Source organism: Perissodus microlepis, chromosome 8 (assembly GCF_051167445.1).
Source record: "Perissodus microlepis isolate ML-2025 ecotype Zambia chromosome 8, ASM5116744v1, whole genome shotgun sequence".
NCBI classification, from domain to species: domain Eukaryota; kingdom Metazoa; phylum Chordata; class Actinopteri; order Cichliformes; family Cichlidae; genus Perissodus; species Perissodus microlepis.
This window is the reverse complement of record NC_140468.1, coordinates 17,479,612-17,495,844: the sequence shown is the minus strand read 5'-3', so window position 1 is coordinate 17,495,844 and position 16,233 is coordinate 17,479,612. Positions and strand designations below refer to the sequence as shown.

The 16,233-nt window shown below is 42.4% G+C and overlaps 1 protein-coding gene across 1 annotated transcript; it reads left to right on the top strand.

The window, feature by feature from the left end:
* The first annotated feature begins 308 nt into the window (after positions 1-308).
* LOC146381764 (ubiquitin carboxyl-terminal hydrolase 31-like) lies at positions 309-16,200 on the top strand. The gene is made up of 16 exons (XM_084937883.1): positions 309-1,806; positions 5,649-5,786; positions 5,915-6,003; positions 7,050-7,142; positions 7,411-7,546; positions 7,646-7,796; positions 7,974-8,154; positions 8,240-8,351; positions 8,446-8,540; positions 9,068-9,145; positions 9,934-10,063; positions 10,216-10,335; positions 10,413-10,638; positions 10,717-10,875; positions 11,797-11,949; positions 12,042-16,200. Exons 1-16 carry the CDS (start codon positions 1,267-1,269, stop codon positions 13,577-13,579), a joined length of 3,939 nt encoding a protein of 1,312 aa, XP_084794009.1. The 5' UTR covers positions 309-1,266; the 3' UTR covers positions 13,580-16,200.
* Positions 16,201-16,233: the final 33 nt, after the last annotated feature.

Here is a 16,233-nt window from a genome sequence, read left to right as displayed (position 1 = left end):
GGCCCAGCAATAGCCTACAATATCGGGAAACATCAGCTGATAATGAGAATAACTGTGTTGTGTCTTTTGTGTAGCCACTGTAGAACAATTCATAGCAACTGGCAACATTTTTACATAATGTATTTGTTTGTTTGTTTTTTAAATTTAATTTTTGATGTTTTTTTTAAACAAAAATTCCTTTGTTGTCCTTTTCCCCCAGCTATAAGCTCAGCTGCAAATAATGTAAAATAATGTGAAAGAGTAATATATTACCATTGCTACCGGATTGGTTGGGATCGGCGTCCGCGCTGTCCACAAACAGGGACGGAGCATCATCACATGCCGCTGTACCTGCTCTCCTCCAACATGGACCAGTGTTTGGCCCTGACGTCAGCCGTTACCGCCCTGCCTGCAGTATCGTTGCCCACAGATGATGATGGTGGTGATGGAGACGGGAGAAGCGGCCTCGCCGTGAATCTCATTCGGAGGCGGAATTAAGGCGCACGAAGCGGACAAGTATTTAAACAAACAAAAAAAAAGGACAACAAACTTTCAGATGGGGAAACGGGAACGTCCGCTTCACGCGTTTGGCGCAGGGAGAGATGCCCCGCAGCAGCCAAACGCGAGGGAGCGGCGCGCTGTGTCGCTCCGGTCGGGGGTTCCTCAGTTTGGCAGCGCGCCCGTGGAGGCGATTTAGGGAAGACGTTCACTTGGTTCATATCTCCGACCCACCGGTTCTCAACGTCAGCGCGGATTCGATGGCCGGGGTCAGAAGAAATACCTTTAAAAGGGTGGAGCTGCGGTTCGTTTAATAATAAATGATGAGGAATTCCGCTCGTCACTCTCAGCCTAATTGCGAGTAGTGGATTTGATGTTTATGTGTGCCTGACACTGATACCCGAGCTCCCACAGCGCCGTGCTTTCTTTTTCCTTTTCCAGCACCCTAACAAAGAAACGGGTGATGATATGTCACCATTTGAAATGACGATGGCTGCTGGCGGGTGCGGGACTACCCCTGGCATTCACGTAAAGCGCCCTGATAGCGGCTCTCCGCGGAGGCAGTTTATGCAATCCGACGCAGTGTTGCAAGTGGGCCGATGATTTGATGTTGTACTCTGCTGTCTCCAGGCCTTTACGTTTCAGTGAAATATGCTCAGGCCTCCCGTAAAGCACCACAGAGCGAGGGAGCTGTCAGTGCGCGGGCACGTGGTGTTTCTCTGAAAAGTGGGGGCCCTCTCTGTAATTAAGGTGTGAAATCGGAGGGGCAGAGAGAGAAAAAAAGCAATCATGTCGAAAGTTGTGAGTAACAAGGAGAAGAAATCCTTCAGCAAAAAGCTGTTCCGGAGGAGCTCGGTGCGCTCCGTGGGGAGCTTTATGAGCAGAGTTCTCCGGACTCTCTCGACTCTGTCTCATTTTGGCACCGACGAGCAGGCCGCCGAGGATGAGACCGACGAGGCAACTTTGCTCCCCAACACCACTGGGGGGTCACTCCCGTCGGATGACAGCGACTGCGGGGGTTTCCCCTTTGGGGATAAGGTGCCCGGTGTCGCCGGGCTCAAGAACCACGGCAACACCTGCTTCATGAACGCTATTTTGCAGTGCCTGAGCAACACAGAGCTCTTTGCTGAGTACCTTGCTTTGGAGCAGTTCAAAGGTGGAGAGACGACAGGCAACAACGAAAAGGCCAAGTCCAACGGGGTGCTGATGCAGAAAAAGGGGGGAGGCCAGCAGCAGCCGGAGACAGGGGAGGTAACCGAGCAGCTGTCTGGACTGGTTCGGGCTCTGTGGACCTTCGAGTACACACCTCAGCACAGCAGAGACTTTAAGGTAGGTCGTGGAGACCCATATAAAGACCCTCGCTCTGTGTGGGTCTGCACAAGTTTGACAAGCAAGCAGAAAGTGTCCAAAAGACACTAGATTTAAGTTGTGTTTCTATTTTATTTTGCAATATTTGTTTTTATTTCTTTGAGCTCCAAATTCAACAGTCATCTAACGTTTGATTAGATATGAGCTTATGGGAAACCAGCTGTACCTTATAGTCCAAGTTTTTGCCTCTTAAGTGCAACTAAGTGAACTTGAGCAACAAACTCCTACTTTTTAAGTGGTTGGCTACAAATCACTGTGTTTTTTATGTTCTCTAAACTTACATGGTTAGAAGATAAATCTGAATGTGAACTCCTTAAATATTACAAAGATGATTAGTTTTATATTTTAGATATGCCACTTTTCGTTTCTGACTTTGATCCAGGTGTGATTGTCATACACGGGGCAGCCATATATGCACTTTACAAGCAGTAAAGTGTTTATAGTAGAATCCCAGTGATCTGTGAAAAGTCAGTGTTTATAGGACTAACACTTCTTCCTTGTAAATGAAACTGAATCAGAGCTGTATTGAAGCTGACTGTATCAGCTTTTTGCTTCCAGCCTTGTCTGTTTTTCATTGTCATCTCTTAAATCTGCGTCCCGGCGTTGAAAAGTTTGCCTGTCACGATCACAAAGACTTGCTTCTGCACAACAAAAGACTCATGATGTGTTCTTGAAAAGTTCAATACAAAGTGGAGAGAGACTAAACAGAAATGGGCCATACAGCGCATTCTTTGTTCTTGACAATGTTGCTATTTCTGTCTATTTTCTTCTGCTTTAGTTGCCAGCCAAACTGCAAACAGTCCAGCTGGATATAGATTATTTTCATCAGCATCAGAAGCATTAAACATGTTGAACTGGACAAGGACACATGGGTGAATATAACCTTAAAAAACAGAACAAAACTATGTAGGATTTTTGCAGCATACAAGTGTTTTCTAGTAACATTAGTAACGCTTCCAACTGGTGCTTTTAAAAGTGTCATTTCATAGATAATTGGGAGAACACACACACACACACACACACACACATACAGTACAAATGGATCTTTTTCTTCAAATGTCTAAAAAATACTATTACAACCTTAAATGCTGCTAACTGGACTTCAGCAAAGCAAATTTTGTTGTGGTTTGTGTACATTAAAGATGGACATTTGCTAATTTTCCACCTCTTCTCTTAAACCACAATCTGAGCCTAAACTGGAAGCACTTAAAGACCATTAGGGAGATTTAATAAGAACACAAGGGAATTATCTTATCGTCCATTCTCTCTCAGAAGCCGCTGGTTTGAGGATTTGGTTGTAGTACACTACCTAAGCTCTCAAAGACTTTGCACAAGTCTGCACTTCTGCACATCTCATCTTAAGATGAGATTTTATTTGTCCAAAGAGTTTGGAAGTTCCTTTGTTATACCAGCTGAACATTAAGTGAAACACACTAAAAAGACCTAACAAAACTGCTTACAAAGTAGAATTGGCATATAGCTACACATTTAAATACAATATCACAAAACAAATATCTTAACTTAAAAAAATATCAAAATAAATACAATTATATAAAATAAGTATAAATAAAAAGTGTATTAAATATCTCAAATGTATAAAAATATCCAATCCAACAAACAAAAATGAAACAGAATTAAACTAAATGTAGATAAAAGCATAAATATCAGATGACATTGAAGTGGCTTCCTGTAACAGGGTCAAGTGTCAAAGCCAATGCAGTCACTCTACACACAGAGTAAAGTGTTGTGACAGTGCCAACAAGAGACATTCAACATCTGTAACCCCCCCTCCCCCAACAAAACAAAACAAAACAAATTATATGATAATAATATTGATATGATATTTTTTTAAAACCCGTACTGATACTGATATTAGATGATCTAAAAATCCAATATGTCAGCTGATATTTTTTTCTTTCAGACCCATGAAATATGAACAGCTTTGCATGACATTCATCGTGTGTAGCTTTTTATGGGCAGTTACTAAGATAATATTTGTCTAAGAAGCAAAGTTCTCCAGTTCAAATCTGGGAGAAGATGCAAATCCTAAATCAACCAAAAAAGTAACAAAAACAAAAAAAAATGGAAAACCATGCAGGCTATCTGCTGTGGCAACGACTTGTGAATATGGGAGCAGCCAAAAGTAGCTTCTCCTACTAAGATAATTTAAAAAAAAAAACAACAAACTAAACTTTTTTTACTGTTACAATCAGTCTTTTACTACTTTTTTTTTAAATGAGTGTTGCTAACAGAGAAGTTGCAGAGTGCCCTCTGGTGGATAAACTACTGTTTCTCCTGTTTCTCCTTCTAGCTCTTTTTAAAAACTTTTAAACTTTTTCTTTATCAGGTGTTATAAATGCACATACATACATCGTGCACCTTTTAAATAAATACATGGGAAACATAGTTATATTTTTGCTGTGTGGTGGTTTCATTCATTTTATGCCACATTTACTTAACACTTATTTAATCCTTTCAAGCTCAACCTGCTATTTGACATTTAAGTTGAACTGCAAGTTCAGCTAAAATCCTGGTCAAATGTACTGCAAAGGTACAAACAAAGGTCAGTAAGAGTCACACAAAAGTGTTTGAGTGCACAGCCTGGGAAAACAGTGGCACTGGGGATTTTTGTAGTGCCTTGTTGGTGTCACTGGTTTTTAATTTAGATTTTGAACTCTGAGGTTTGGGGTATGAAATGTGAGGGCACTTATTTGGCAGAAAAAAAGCCAACAACTCAGGCTAATGATGCATTATGAGAAAGATATCACAGCTTTAATGTAGTGCCTCATTTAATATTACTTTTTAAATATTATCACCAACTGATGAATTCAAAATGAAGTTACACAGGCTGAGCATCAGTATCAAGCCACTTTCATAGTGATTGGTTATTGGCCTGTCAGCAAAAAACACAGCGTAAACCACTGGCATTGGCCGATTTTTATCAGCTAGACATTGACAAACAGTGCGATGAACAATAAAAGACTCTGAAACAGTTCAGCCATTGTTTTTATATCGCACAATGAAGAAAACAGGGAGTAACGACTAACACCAAATACAGTGGCACTCAGGACAATCAGGACAGTTGCTATTGGCTTAGAATTTCACATTTTGTGCATCCCTAGCTTTGCCCTCTGGGAATAACAATCCCATTTTATGCACAGTGTCTTGTCTGTCGTTAACCAAAAATACACACAGCATAGCAGTTTATAGGGTTCTATTTTTGTGAAGGTGCAGTGTTTAAAAGAGACCTGGGTATTTAGAAAATGAATCACTGATATCATCTCAGATCTCTTTACTTAAAGACAACCTTTGTGGTTGAGCCACACAAGATAGGCTGGCTCTGTTTCTTTTGCACCATTTTGCACAAAAGTGCTGAGGCTGCTTTTGTAACTGCTCTAAAATAAGGACGACTGTCCCATAGGAGAGGCTGAGCGGCCACACAGTACCCAGTGCTGCTCGTATCTTTGACCTTGTGTGACATTTGATAGTCTCTGCGTGGAGGTGACTTCACAGCTTCCAGCCTGGGCGGCTTTGTAGAGTACGCACTGTTTTGATCTCCAGCAGCTTATTGTTTAAGGTCAAGCTTCAGCCAGTGTCCTTGCTTTAAAAAGCTTGGCCTGACCTTTAGGGCTCTGCTAATCGTTGTCCTGGTTAAACATAGCTGAATATTTCACAGTTAAGCAAGGTGGAAAAAGGGAACGAGTCGCTCTCTGTGAACTTTTACTACATCTCTGTTTTTTTTGTGCAAGCCACTTAAATCCATCCAATTTCTTGATTTTTCTTTTTTCTGCTGTTGTCTGCAGAATGTAGTGTCAAAGAGTGCCCTTCAATTTAAGGGCAACTCCCAGCACGATGCCCAAGAATTCCTCCTCTGGTTGCTTGATAGAGTTCATGAAGACCTCAACCAAATTGTCCCCCTGGACAGCAGACTCCCCAGGAAGGTAAACACTGATTTAGATCACAGTTACGTGTTACCGCTGTGTCCTAAAGTAAACAGATATGCAACTGCGCATTCGGTAATTTCTGAACATTTTATTGCTTCTTGACTGCTGCTGTTGTTTATTCTCAGCCTCCAGTAGAAGAAGAAACTGTCCCTGAAGGATCTCCACTACCAGCACCTGGCTCTTTTGTACAGGAGCTGTTTCAGGCACAATACAGGTAAAATTTGCAGTTGCTGGCAGTTGCACATTTGTTTTGACTCTTTAGCACCGTGCTTGTATTACAAAACATACATACGTAGTTAAGAAAATCCTCGACATCCTTTGTTTTCTATGCTGAGAGTAATTGCCCATGTGATAAACACCCAAGTGAAACGCCGATCACAGGTCGAATCCACATTGGTATAGATGAGGATATTTATACACAGCTGTGACTTTGACATCAAACAAAACACTGTGCATATGGAAAGCGAGATCACTCATTGGTTTGTGGATTCTTTGCTGTGGATGTTTTATCCTAGAAAGTGTTAAGCAGTGTTAAATAAGAATGAAAATACATTTTCAAGACCATAAACTCATCAGAAAAGTGTTCACTGAACTCATAAATCAAGTAAGAAGTGGAGTCATTTCCTCAGTCTTTACAGACTTCTTTCTGTAACTGGAGCAATTGCCCCCTGCTGGCCATTATTAAGATTGCAGGTTCAAAGCTGCTGTTGCTTCTTTTTCTTCTTTTTCTTTTCCTTTTATTTAAAGCCCAAGAAACTTAAAATTCAGTTCAGTTTTATTATATGGCACCAATTCACATTAACAGTTGCCTTATATTGTAAGGTAAAAACTCTGCGGTATTAAAAAGAAAACCCCAACAATCAGATAACCCTGAAAAGCAAACATTTGGCAACAGTGAGAAGAATAAACTTCCTTTTAATGTGAAGAAACCTCCAGCAGAACCAGGATCAGGGAGGGACAGTCATCAGCTGTGAGGAGACAACAGAGGGAGGCAGAATTAAAGACAAATTATGAGAGTTTTATAATTGAGAGTGATTAAATGTAGCAGTGGTGTATAAACATACAGAGATTGAAAAGAGGTCAGGAAAGAAGAAATGCTTAGTGCATGATGGGATGATGGGAAGCCTCCCAGGAGCCTGAGCTTAGGAATAAATTGTTTCCCATTTCCAGTCTTGATCTGGCTCAACTATCCAGCTTCATATAAGAACATAAAAGTGGTGTCAGTTGTAATTCATTAATTCTCCTTGTTTCTCTGATTAGATCCTCCCTGACTTGCCCTCACTGCCAGAAACAGAGCAACACTTTTGATCCTTTCCTCTGCATCTCACTGCCAATCCCGGTACCTCACACAAGGTAAGGTGACTCTGGGTCTAGTTTAGGAGTAAGACAATAGCCATCATACAATTAAAAAAAAAGTCCCTGTATCCAAAACTGTAATGAGACAAGATCCTGTCTGAACTCCAAGCTTGGAAACAAAGGGAGTGTCAAACCGAGCCCAGACAAACACTGTGAGAGATGTGACAGGAAAAAGCTAAAATTAGAAGATGCTGTCTATCTTTGGAACATCGGTCCAGTCATGGTTATGAAACAGCCAATTAAATCCAGCCGTTCTGTTGTGCAGGCCCCTGTATGTGACAGTGGTGTATCAAGGAAAGTGCTCCCACTGTATGAGAGTCGGGGTGGCGGTGCCCCTCTCTGGCACCGTGTCCAGGTTGAGACAAGCTGTGGCCCAAGAGACCAAAATACCTGCCCAACAGGTGAGGCCTCATTTAAAACTTTCCTCTTTGTGTTCCTGTTAACGAACCGCATCAGTAATTTAGTGTTTGTTTGTTTTTTGATTCCCCGTCACTGCTTAGATTGTTCTCACTGAAATGTACTACGATGGCTTTCATCGCTCCTTCTGCGACGATGACGACGACCTCGAGATCATTCAGGAGAGTGACTCTATCTTTGCTTTCGAGACACCCGAGCTGTTCAGACCGGAGCAGATCCGCTCCAAGCGATGTGGTACGACATCCTGTTTACTCACTCTTTGTCTCAGTGTAGTGGGTTGACAAAAACAGGCAAAATGTTTCATTTTTGGGAAGGTAAAGCAGCATGTTGGATTGATTTTTGGAAACACTTCACAAGGGAGCATGTGGGTTTTTTTCCCCCCACCTTGAACTTTTTCTGTGTACATTTCAGGAAGCCCACATGCCAATCTCAATCAGAACAACTTGAAGTATGGGACAGATAATAACAGGATGGCCACACAAATACAAGAGCCTACAACACCACCTCAGAGTCCCAATAAGAACAGCGGGCAGGCTGAGAAGATCGTCCTGCTGGTGTGCAACAGAGCCTGCGCTGGACAGCAAGGACGCAGGTGCTTTAATGGACAGAGCTGTGTAAGAATTGCAAATTGAATCCACAAATCTTCTAAAACTTGCTGTTTTTCTATTTTCCCCCAGGTTCGGTAATCCATTTATTCTATATTTGGAGCGTACAGTGACCTGGGATGTACTACAGAAAGAGATTTTGGAGAAAATGAGGCATGTTCTGCGCCCTGGAGTCTTTGTACAGGTGCATATTAAGACGTAAACACAGCAACCTCACATTTTGATAAGCTTTTAATGAAGATTAAGTTTTTTCTTGTCTTACCCTTGATGCCCTGTAGGTGGGGCCCTTCACTTTGCGTGTGGTAGGAGTGGTTGGAATCACATATCTCTTGCCTCAGGAGGAGCAGCCGCTCTGCCATCCCTCTGTGGAGAGGTAATGCCGCATATCCCCGCTAGGATGCAGTGTTACCCCACCTGAATGTCATTGTAGAAATCCCGTGGCGTGTTCTGTCCAGTTGAAGGTGATTGAAGAGCCTCAGCGAACCTTCATTGGTATTGATGTCAAAATAAATCCTGAGATGTCTGATAGCTTGTCTGGTTCTTATAGATTTTCTTCACAGAGGCTGTCGACCTCTGGAATTGTTGCATGGATTTTTTTTAATGAAAAGAAAGTTGTGGAGTGACATTTGCTCCGCTTGTGTTACATGAATAAACAAAGACTCGTTCAAACTAAACTTTAAAACAAAAAAACATGGTCACCATCACAAGTTCTGATGATGACTTCAAGACTAGGACAATGGTTAATAGTGGCTAGTGGTGAAAATCTAAAACAGAAATTACCTCTAGAGGAGGCGTAAATCTTTCTGTGCTTATGATAATAAATATAATAATGAATTAAAAAAACCCAGTTAAATGTGTAAAATTAAACATTTAATGTGTCTCTGGTCTAACTTTTAACAGAGCATACAAGTCCTGTGGTCCCGGAGGACCCCCTCATGTCAAAATCGTCGTTGAGTGGGACAAGGAGACGAAAGACTAGTACGTGACACCCACACGCACACACACAAAATTAACACAAGAACTGGACTAAAAAAATGATGGACTGATAGAGTGATGAATCCAAATAAGAGTTTTTGGTTCAAATTGTTGTCTGTAGAAACGGAGGAGGTCAGGTGAGCGGTACAACATTGAGTATTTACAGACATCTGTAAAACCCAGTTGAGGCTCTGTCATGGTTTGAGGCTGTACTTCAGCCAGCAGTGTTGGGGATCTTGTCAAAATTCATGGAAATATAAACGCAGAAATGTACCATCAGATTTTGTTCCACCATGCAACACTATCTGGAAAGTGTCTGATTGGCAGTGACTTTGATTTTCTGCACGGCAATGATCCTAAACTAAATTTCAGTAAATGCAGATCTCGATAAATAAAAACAGCAACACACAATACAGCACTATCAGTCATGGACTGGCCTCCCAAAAGCTCAAAACTCAACATTATTGAAGCAGTGTGGGATCATTTTGACAGAGAACAGAACAAAAGGCAGAAACATCCAAGGAAGAGCAACTATAAAACTATTCCTGAAGACTACTTAAAGAAATTACAAGAGAATAATGAAGAGTCATGATGTTCCCACCAAATATTGACTTTCAAGCTCTTTGGAATTGTACAAACTCTTTTTTTTCCTTATATGCTCTATTTCTATATGTTTTCTCATATATATAAAACACGTGAAGACATGAGGGGTGACTTTAGCACAGTGCTGTATAGTAACTCTTTTGAAGTTGTGTATTCCCTCTGTGACTTCGGCTGTGTTACGCCCACAGTCTGTTCAAAAGAACTGAGGACGAGTACATCCCCGATGCTGAAAGTGTGCGGCAAGCGAAGGAGCAGCATCTGCAGCCTCAGACCTGCTCACTCGCCCAGTGCTTTCAACTCTACACCAAAGAGGAACAGGTATGCTGGTGTGACCTGCACAAAGAATATTACTGATACTGATTAAAATATATATTTTTTCCCCTGCATGCAGGGGTGCAGAGCGTAAAGCCTGTTTTGTGTTTAAAGTTTGCCACTTGCTTAGTTTTAAAGCGTTTTCACATTAATTTCAGCTTGCTCCTGATGACGCATGGCGCTGTCCACACTGTAAGCAGCTTCAGCAGGGCAGCATCAAACTCAGCCTGTGGACCCTGCCAGACATCCTCATACTTCACCTGAAACGCTTCAGACAGGTACAAGATTGTATCTTTTCATACGATGTAAGTAAAAAACAAAAAAAACCCCAAACTTAAATGTATTGCTTCTACAGGACGGGGATCGGCGAATGAAGATGCAGAACATGGTGAAGTTCCCGCTTACGGGCATGGACATGGCACCTCATATGGTAAAGAGAAGCCAGAGCAGCTGGAGTCTGCCCTCCCACTGGTCGCCATGGAGACGGCCGTACGGGATGGGTCGTGATCCAGAGGACTACCTTTATGACCTGTATGCGGTGTGTAACCATCATGGGACCATGCAGGGAGGACATTACACAGGTAAGAAAGCACCATATCCAGCTGGGTACAGGAGCTCTCCAGCATATTTATGTTGTTTTATTTCATTGTGTCTTGTAGCTCACTGTAAGAACTCCATCGATGGGCAGTGGTACTGCTTTGATGATAGCGATGTTCATCCCATATCTGAAGATGAGGTCTGCAAGCAGACTGCTTACATCTTGTTTTATCAACGACGTGCAACTATCCCGTCCTGGTCTGCCAACAGTTCTGTGGGAGGTAATTTGTGACAATGTTACTGTGTGCGGACTCATGTCCAATATGCAAGCAAAAGCATTTGGCAATAAACCCATTAAAAGGAACACACTTTTGAGTCATTTTCTCATGCACCTAAATGGTAAATGGACTGGTGCTAATATATCACCTTTCTAACATTTGCACACACTCTCACATGGATGCATTGGGGGAAACTTGAGGTTCAGTATCCTGCACAAGTGGGCTGAAGGAGTTAGAGATCGGTCCACCGACTGTGATTTGTAGGCGACCTTGTTTAACCACTGTTGCTATATTATTCCTTGGAAGTTCCTTTATGAACACTTACACAGCGCATCTGTTGTTAAAACAGTGCAGAGGGCAAACATTCAAACTGATTCAAATTTGCTGTGGATGATCAATGCTGGTGATTAGTGCTCGGTCTGTGGCTACCACTGAGCACTTTCAGCAGTTTATGTACTCTACAGTTTCAAAGCCTGAAGATGGAGCATCGTGCAGGGAGCAGGTGGTTCTTCTTCTTTTTTCCTCAGCAGTCATGAGATTAAGCACTGGGAATTCATCCTCCAGGGTGTGACTGTGGTGTTTGAAGGGAAACACTGTGGAGAACTCCACTGTGTGCTGGCATACGAACCCACTGGTTAGATTTGCTTCCCTGTGACTTTGCACACTTGCCCAAAATGAAAATAATTTTGAAGGGCTCCTGTTTTCAGACACTGAGAGAAATCCAGCTCACATCACATCACAGATCTAAAAGTAGAAGGTCTGAAGGTTCATGAGCAGATGACCTTAAAGGTTTTTGATATTCATTTTTTATGTGCTGTATCCTGGAACTTTTTTATTGCACCTCATACCTCACATATTAAATTATCCTGTAATGCTCATAATATAATACATGTTCAACCACTGTCTGTCTGTTTGGCCTCTCAGGTTCCACCAGTTCCTCTTTGTGTGAGCACTGGATTAGTCGGCTGATAGGAAGTCGTCCACCTAGCCAAGCCTCGTCCGGGTCCTCCAGACGCACCTCGCTGGCCTCTCTTTCTGAGTCTGCTGAGTTTGCTGGTGAACGGAGTGAAGATGATGGTAAAGAACACTAATTTCACACAATTACATGTGTTTTTTTCAGCTGACACGCATGACTGTTTTCTTAATGCATGTTCATCTCTGCCCTGCAGGCTTATCTTCCAGACCAGCAGTGAGAGGCATGCAAAGGCAAACTTTCTCCTCAAGATCTTCCATCGCAAGTCCCTTAGCGCTGAGTGAAAACGGTACTAAACCATCCTGGCCCCACTCTGCTAAGCTCCAGCTTCGTTCCAACTCTCCCTCACGCTTCTCCCTGGAGTCCCACTCCTCCTCCCCAGTACTGGAAAGGATAGGAGAGGTGGTTGATACCAAGCAGTCTACCTCCTGCTTCACTGGGTCACCGAAGTTAGATAAACTGTCAGGGGGCAAGTCGGCTATTGGTGCTTTGGAGAGTAACGGAGGCGCTAAAAGGCTGATAGAGCAGGTGCACTCGAAAGCTGTGCTGCAGGCAGATCAGAGGAGCTCCATCCAGGCAGGAGATAACAACAATTTACTGGCTGGGGCTGAACAGGTCAGTCCAAGACATGGTGCAGCTGCAAAGGAGGTGAAACCAAGGACTGTGGCCGTGGACAGCAGCGGTGTCAAAAGGTCCTCTGCCAAGACTGGGCTGGAGAGCGAAAAGAGCCCAAAGAAGCGCGCTGCCACCTCCTCGACGTCATCCAGCTCTCTCTCTCCTGCATCTCCGGCCATTGATAAGTCACAGTCTCGAACACAATCCAAAAGCGCAGCGGCACCATCAACGCCAAAAGACAAAAGCGATGGAAGCACTAAAATTTGCAAGGGCGGCTCCTCTAGAACAGCAACCCCCTCTAAAAAAGGATCATCCCAAACCACGGAGGTATTACATCCTGAGTTGGCTGCACAGAAAAAGAGTGGATCTCCTGGATTACAAAACTCACACCCTCAGAGGAGGACATCACCCAGAGGGGTTAGTGAGAAAAGCTCCGCTTCAGGAAGGAACAGAGCAGCAGACAGGAGCACTAGCCGTGAATCGTCACGGACCAATACGGCGTTAGAGAAGAAAGTTAGCCATGGAGGTCCTCCCTCCAGGCTGAGCGCTGCTAGTAGAGCTGAGGGCAGGCCAGGCAAGGCTATGGAAGACAGAGCAGCAGCCCGGAGCTCAAGCAGTAGCTCCTCCATTACTAGTCTCCGATCCTCAAGTGTAGGTGTTTCCTCTTTAAATACAGCTCCGCCGCTAAGAGGCCCCCAGAGGAGCAGTAAGACAGAGGACAAAGGTTTGTCCTTCTTTAAAACTGCTCTGAGGCCTAAAGAGACCCGGAAACCAAGTGATAGCGGCAAAGCAGGGGCAGGAGAGGGGAAAGGAAGTCCAGAGGAGAGTGGTGGGAGCGCATCTAGAGAAGGAGTCCCGCACGGAGCGAGCAAAAAAACATTGTGCGTGGCCTCGGAGTCCAACGCGAGCACAGCCAAAGACAAGGAGTCCTCTAAGGCATCAAGTTCAGCCAAGCACTCACTGCTGCCCTCCACAAAATCAAAGCTTTCTGGAGCAGAAACAGCAGCTCAGTCTCCTGCCACTGCAAAGGACCCTTCAAAGAAAGAGCCGGCTAAAAAGACATTACAGTCCAGAAAGATCCCCATCAACTCCACACAAACTAGCCAGAAATCCAAGTGATGTTACTCCGAGGGTCTGAAAAACAATCTCTCTAAAGTGCAGCTCTGAGGTGTTTTTCTGTTTCTTTTTAACCATCAAACCAGACACAAAGCGTGTCTGGCAAAACAACTTTGAAGCACCTGTAGCTTTTCAGTGGTCACTGAATACCAGCTGCCATATTGGACACCTCTTGCCCACATTGTTAAATAGTTATTTAGGAATGGATTTTAACAGAAGCACTTTGTATGGATTGCATTGATTTTCAGGCGTATTATACTGTGTTGTAAATAAGCATGGGCGTGTGTTTAAATTATTGCCTTGTTCTGTCTGTAGCATCGTCGGGAGAAGAGCAGCTCATAGCGAGAATAAAAGTCACTTTGCACAAGGTGGAAAGTGGATGCGGAAAGGAGAAAGGAACTTTTCAAACACGGACTCACTCAGTCACCAAAGGAAGTTTACTGGCAATTTTTAACATGCTGATGCAGCAAATTATTTTCAAGAGAAGATCTTTACGTACAGCTCTCCTCCAGTATCGAGAGCCATTATGTCAACGACAAACATCAGTGCCTCAGATAATCGCAGAGAAGTATTTAATCGAAAGTTGTGTAACTGCAGGTGTTGGTAAATTTGTAACTCAATTTTAATATTTATCAAGCACTGAAAATGTCATTTCAAGTAAAACACAATAACGCCTGTTTAGTGCGAACCGCTGTTTACATGTGCTCTTTTTTGACGTAGTAATTCTGCAATAGCCTTTAAAAAAAACAAAACAGAAAAAAACAAAGTTTTTCTTCTTTTTTTTATCCGACCACATTCTGACTGTCGCCAAGAAGCTGAGGAGTGAAACGTGTGTCATCAGTGTCTAACGTCTGGAGATCCTCGGTCCACCATGGTTCTTAACATTTGTGTTTATTAACCTGTAATAACCCCTCAAAACCACCCCTGCCCTCCAGCTGCTGATGCCAACACTTAACTGCGGTGCCCAGGTTCCCTTGTGGGGAATCGAGCCTCTTCAGACTGCCAGACGTCTCCAAACATTCCTCCCAGACGAACACAGGGTTAATGCACAAAAAAACGCATAAACAACATGCCTGTCCTCTGTCTTCACATGCCACATCACAGCTTGTGCGCATCTTAGCTTGCAATACAGAGTAGTACCCCACAGAACGCACTGACTGTAGACCTGAGAAAAAGAGATCACTATTCCTGAAGTATGTGACAGTTGTTGCATGATAAATTGCTTATGCATGCACTTAACTATGCAAGCAGATTCTTGTAAATGCCCACACTGAGTATGTAGAAGTGCTACTCTTGTTGGATGTGTATTTATTTCCAAGTATATATATAAATATATATATATATATATATATATATATATATATATAAATATATATATATATATATTTTTTTTTATTTATTTATTTATTTATTTTTTCAAAGGCCAGCATCGGAGAGCATGTAAAGGCATCTTTATTAAAGCTTTGTTTGCACATTTCCTCAGAGTAATATAGAGTTCGTATGAATGAAGGTTTTCTGAAGTATATTCATTTGTCTCATGTTTCCCCCTCGAAACAAACACTCACAGTTGCACTTATTTTTTTAAACAGTTTTCATGACTTTTGCAGCAAAAATGCTGCTGCAGTTTTCGGATTGTGTTACAGTCTGATCACTTTTAACTGGTCAATATTAGCAGAGCTATATTTGCCCCAGGATGGGAGTGTTTTATGATAGACTCAATGACAGGCTTGTTGTCTGGTTTTAAAGGGGCATTTCACCAAAAATGAAAGCTTCTGTCGTATGTTTTGTGGTCTGTGTAGTTCCAGAGACATCTGCTGTAGAGATGTCTGCCTCTTCTTTAGTGAAATGGAGCTGTGGCCCTCACCGTGCCCAAAAATCACAGATTTTAAAAGCTCGGCAGCAGAAATCTGATGTAGTGCAAAGAAAGAAGTTCCAGCATGAAACTGCTTGTGAGGATTTTTATTTGTATTTTTTTTATTTGTATTTTTTTTAAGTAACCTTGTGACTTACATTTAGCTGATTTTGGAGTGAACTCTATTTCTGTTCATGCATTTAGACAGATCGTGACCACTCATGACCAGTCTGCATAACTGTGCTGCTTTTGTCAGAAAAAAAACTGATGTGCAGTATACATGTATGCATCTTTTACATATATATGATCAAAACATGAACCCTTCTACAAAAACAAAACAAAACCCCCCAAACAAATGCTAATATCTTACAGTGAAACATTGCACTGGAAGGCTTCATTAACCTATACAACAGGAACTCTACTTAAGTCAAACCAATCAATGAAAGTTTTAATAATAAAATGATTTACTGAATGTCACATTTAAGGGTGAGTGTATATCACTAGCCACAAACTGCTTTGCGGGCTCTAAGTTTTCAGCACATGCAGTGCAGAATAAATCAAAGATGCTATCTTCAGTGCCTGCTGGCTACAGTTTGTTGATGCTTTGGTATTAAAACCCAACACATGCAGTATATGAACTGGAAAAAAAAAAAACCTGACCTATGTATGTCGCGCCAGTTTTGATGATATGTCAGCAATGTGTAAATGCAGTACTGTGAGGAATTATTTGTTTACACAAAATGCATGGGAATTATTAAAACCTTTTTATTTTCCCATTTGTATCGAGTCTTTATATTTAAAAAGT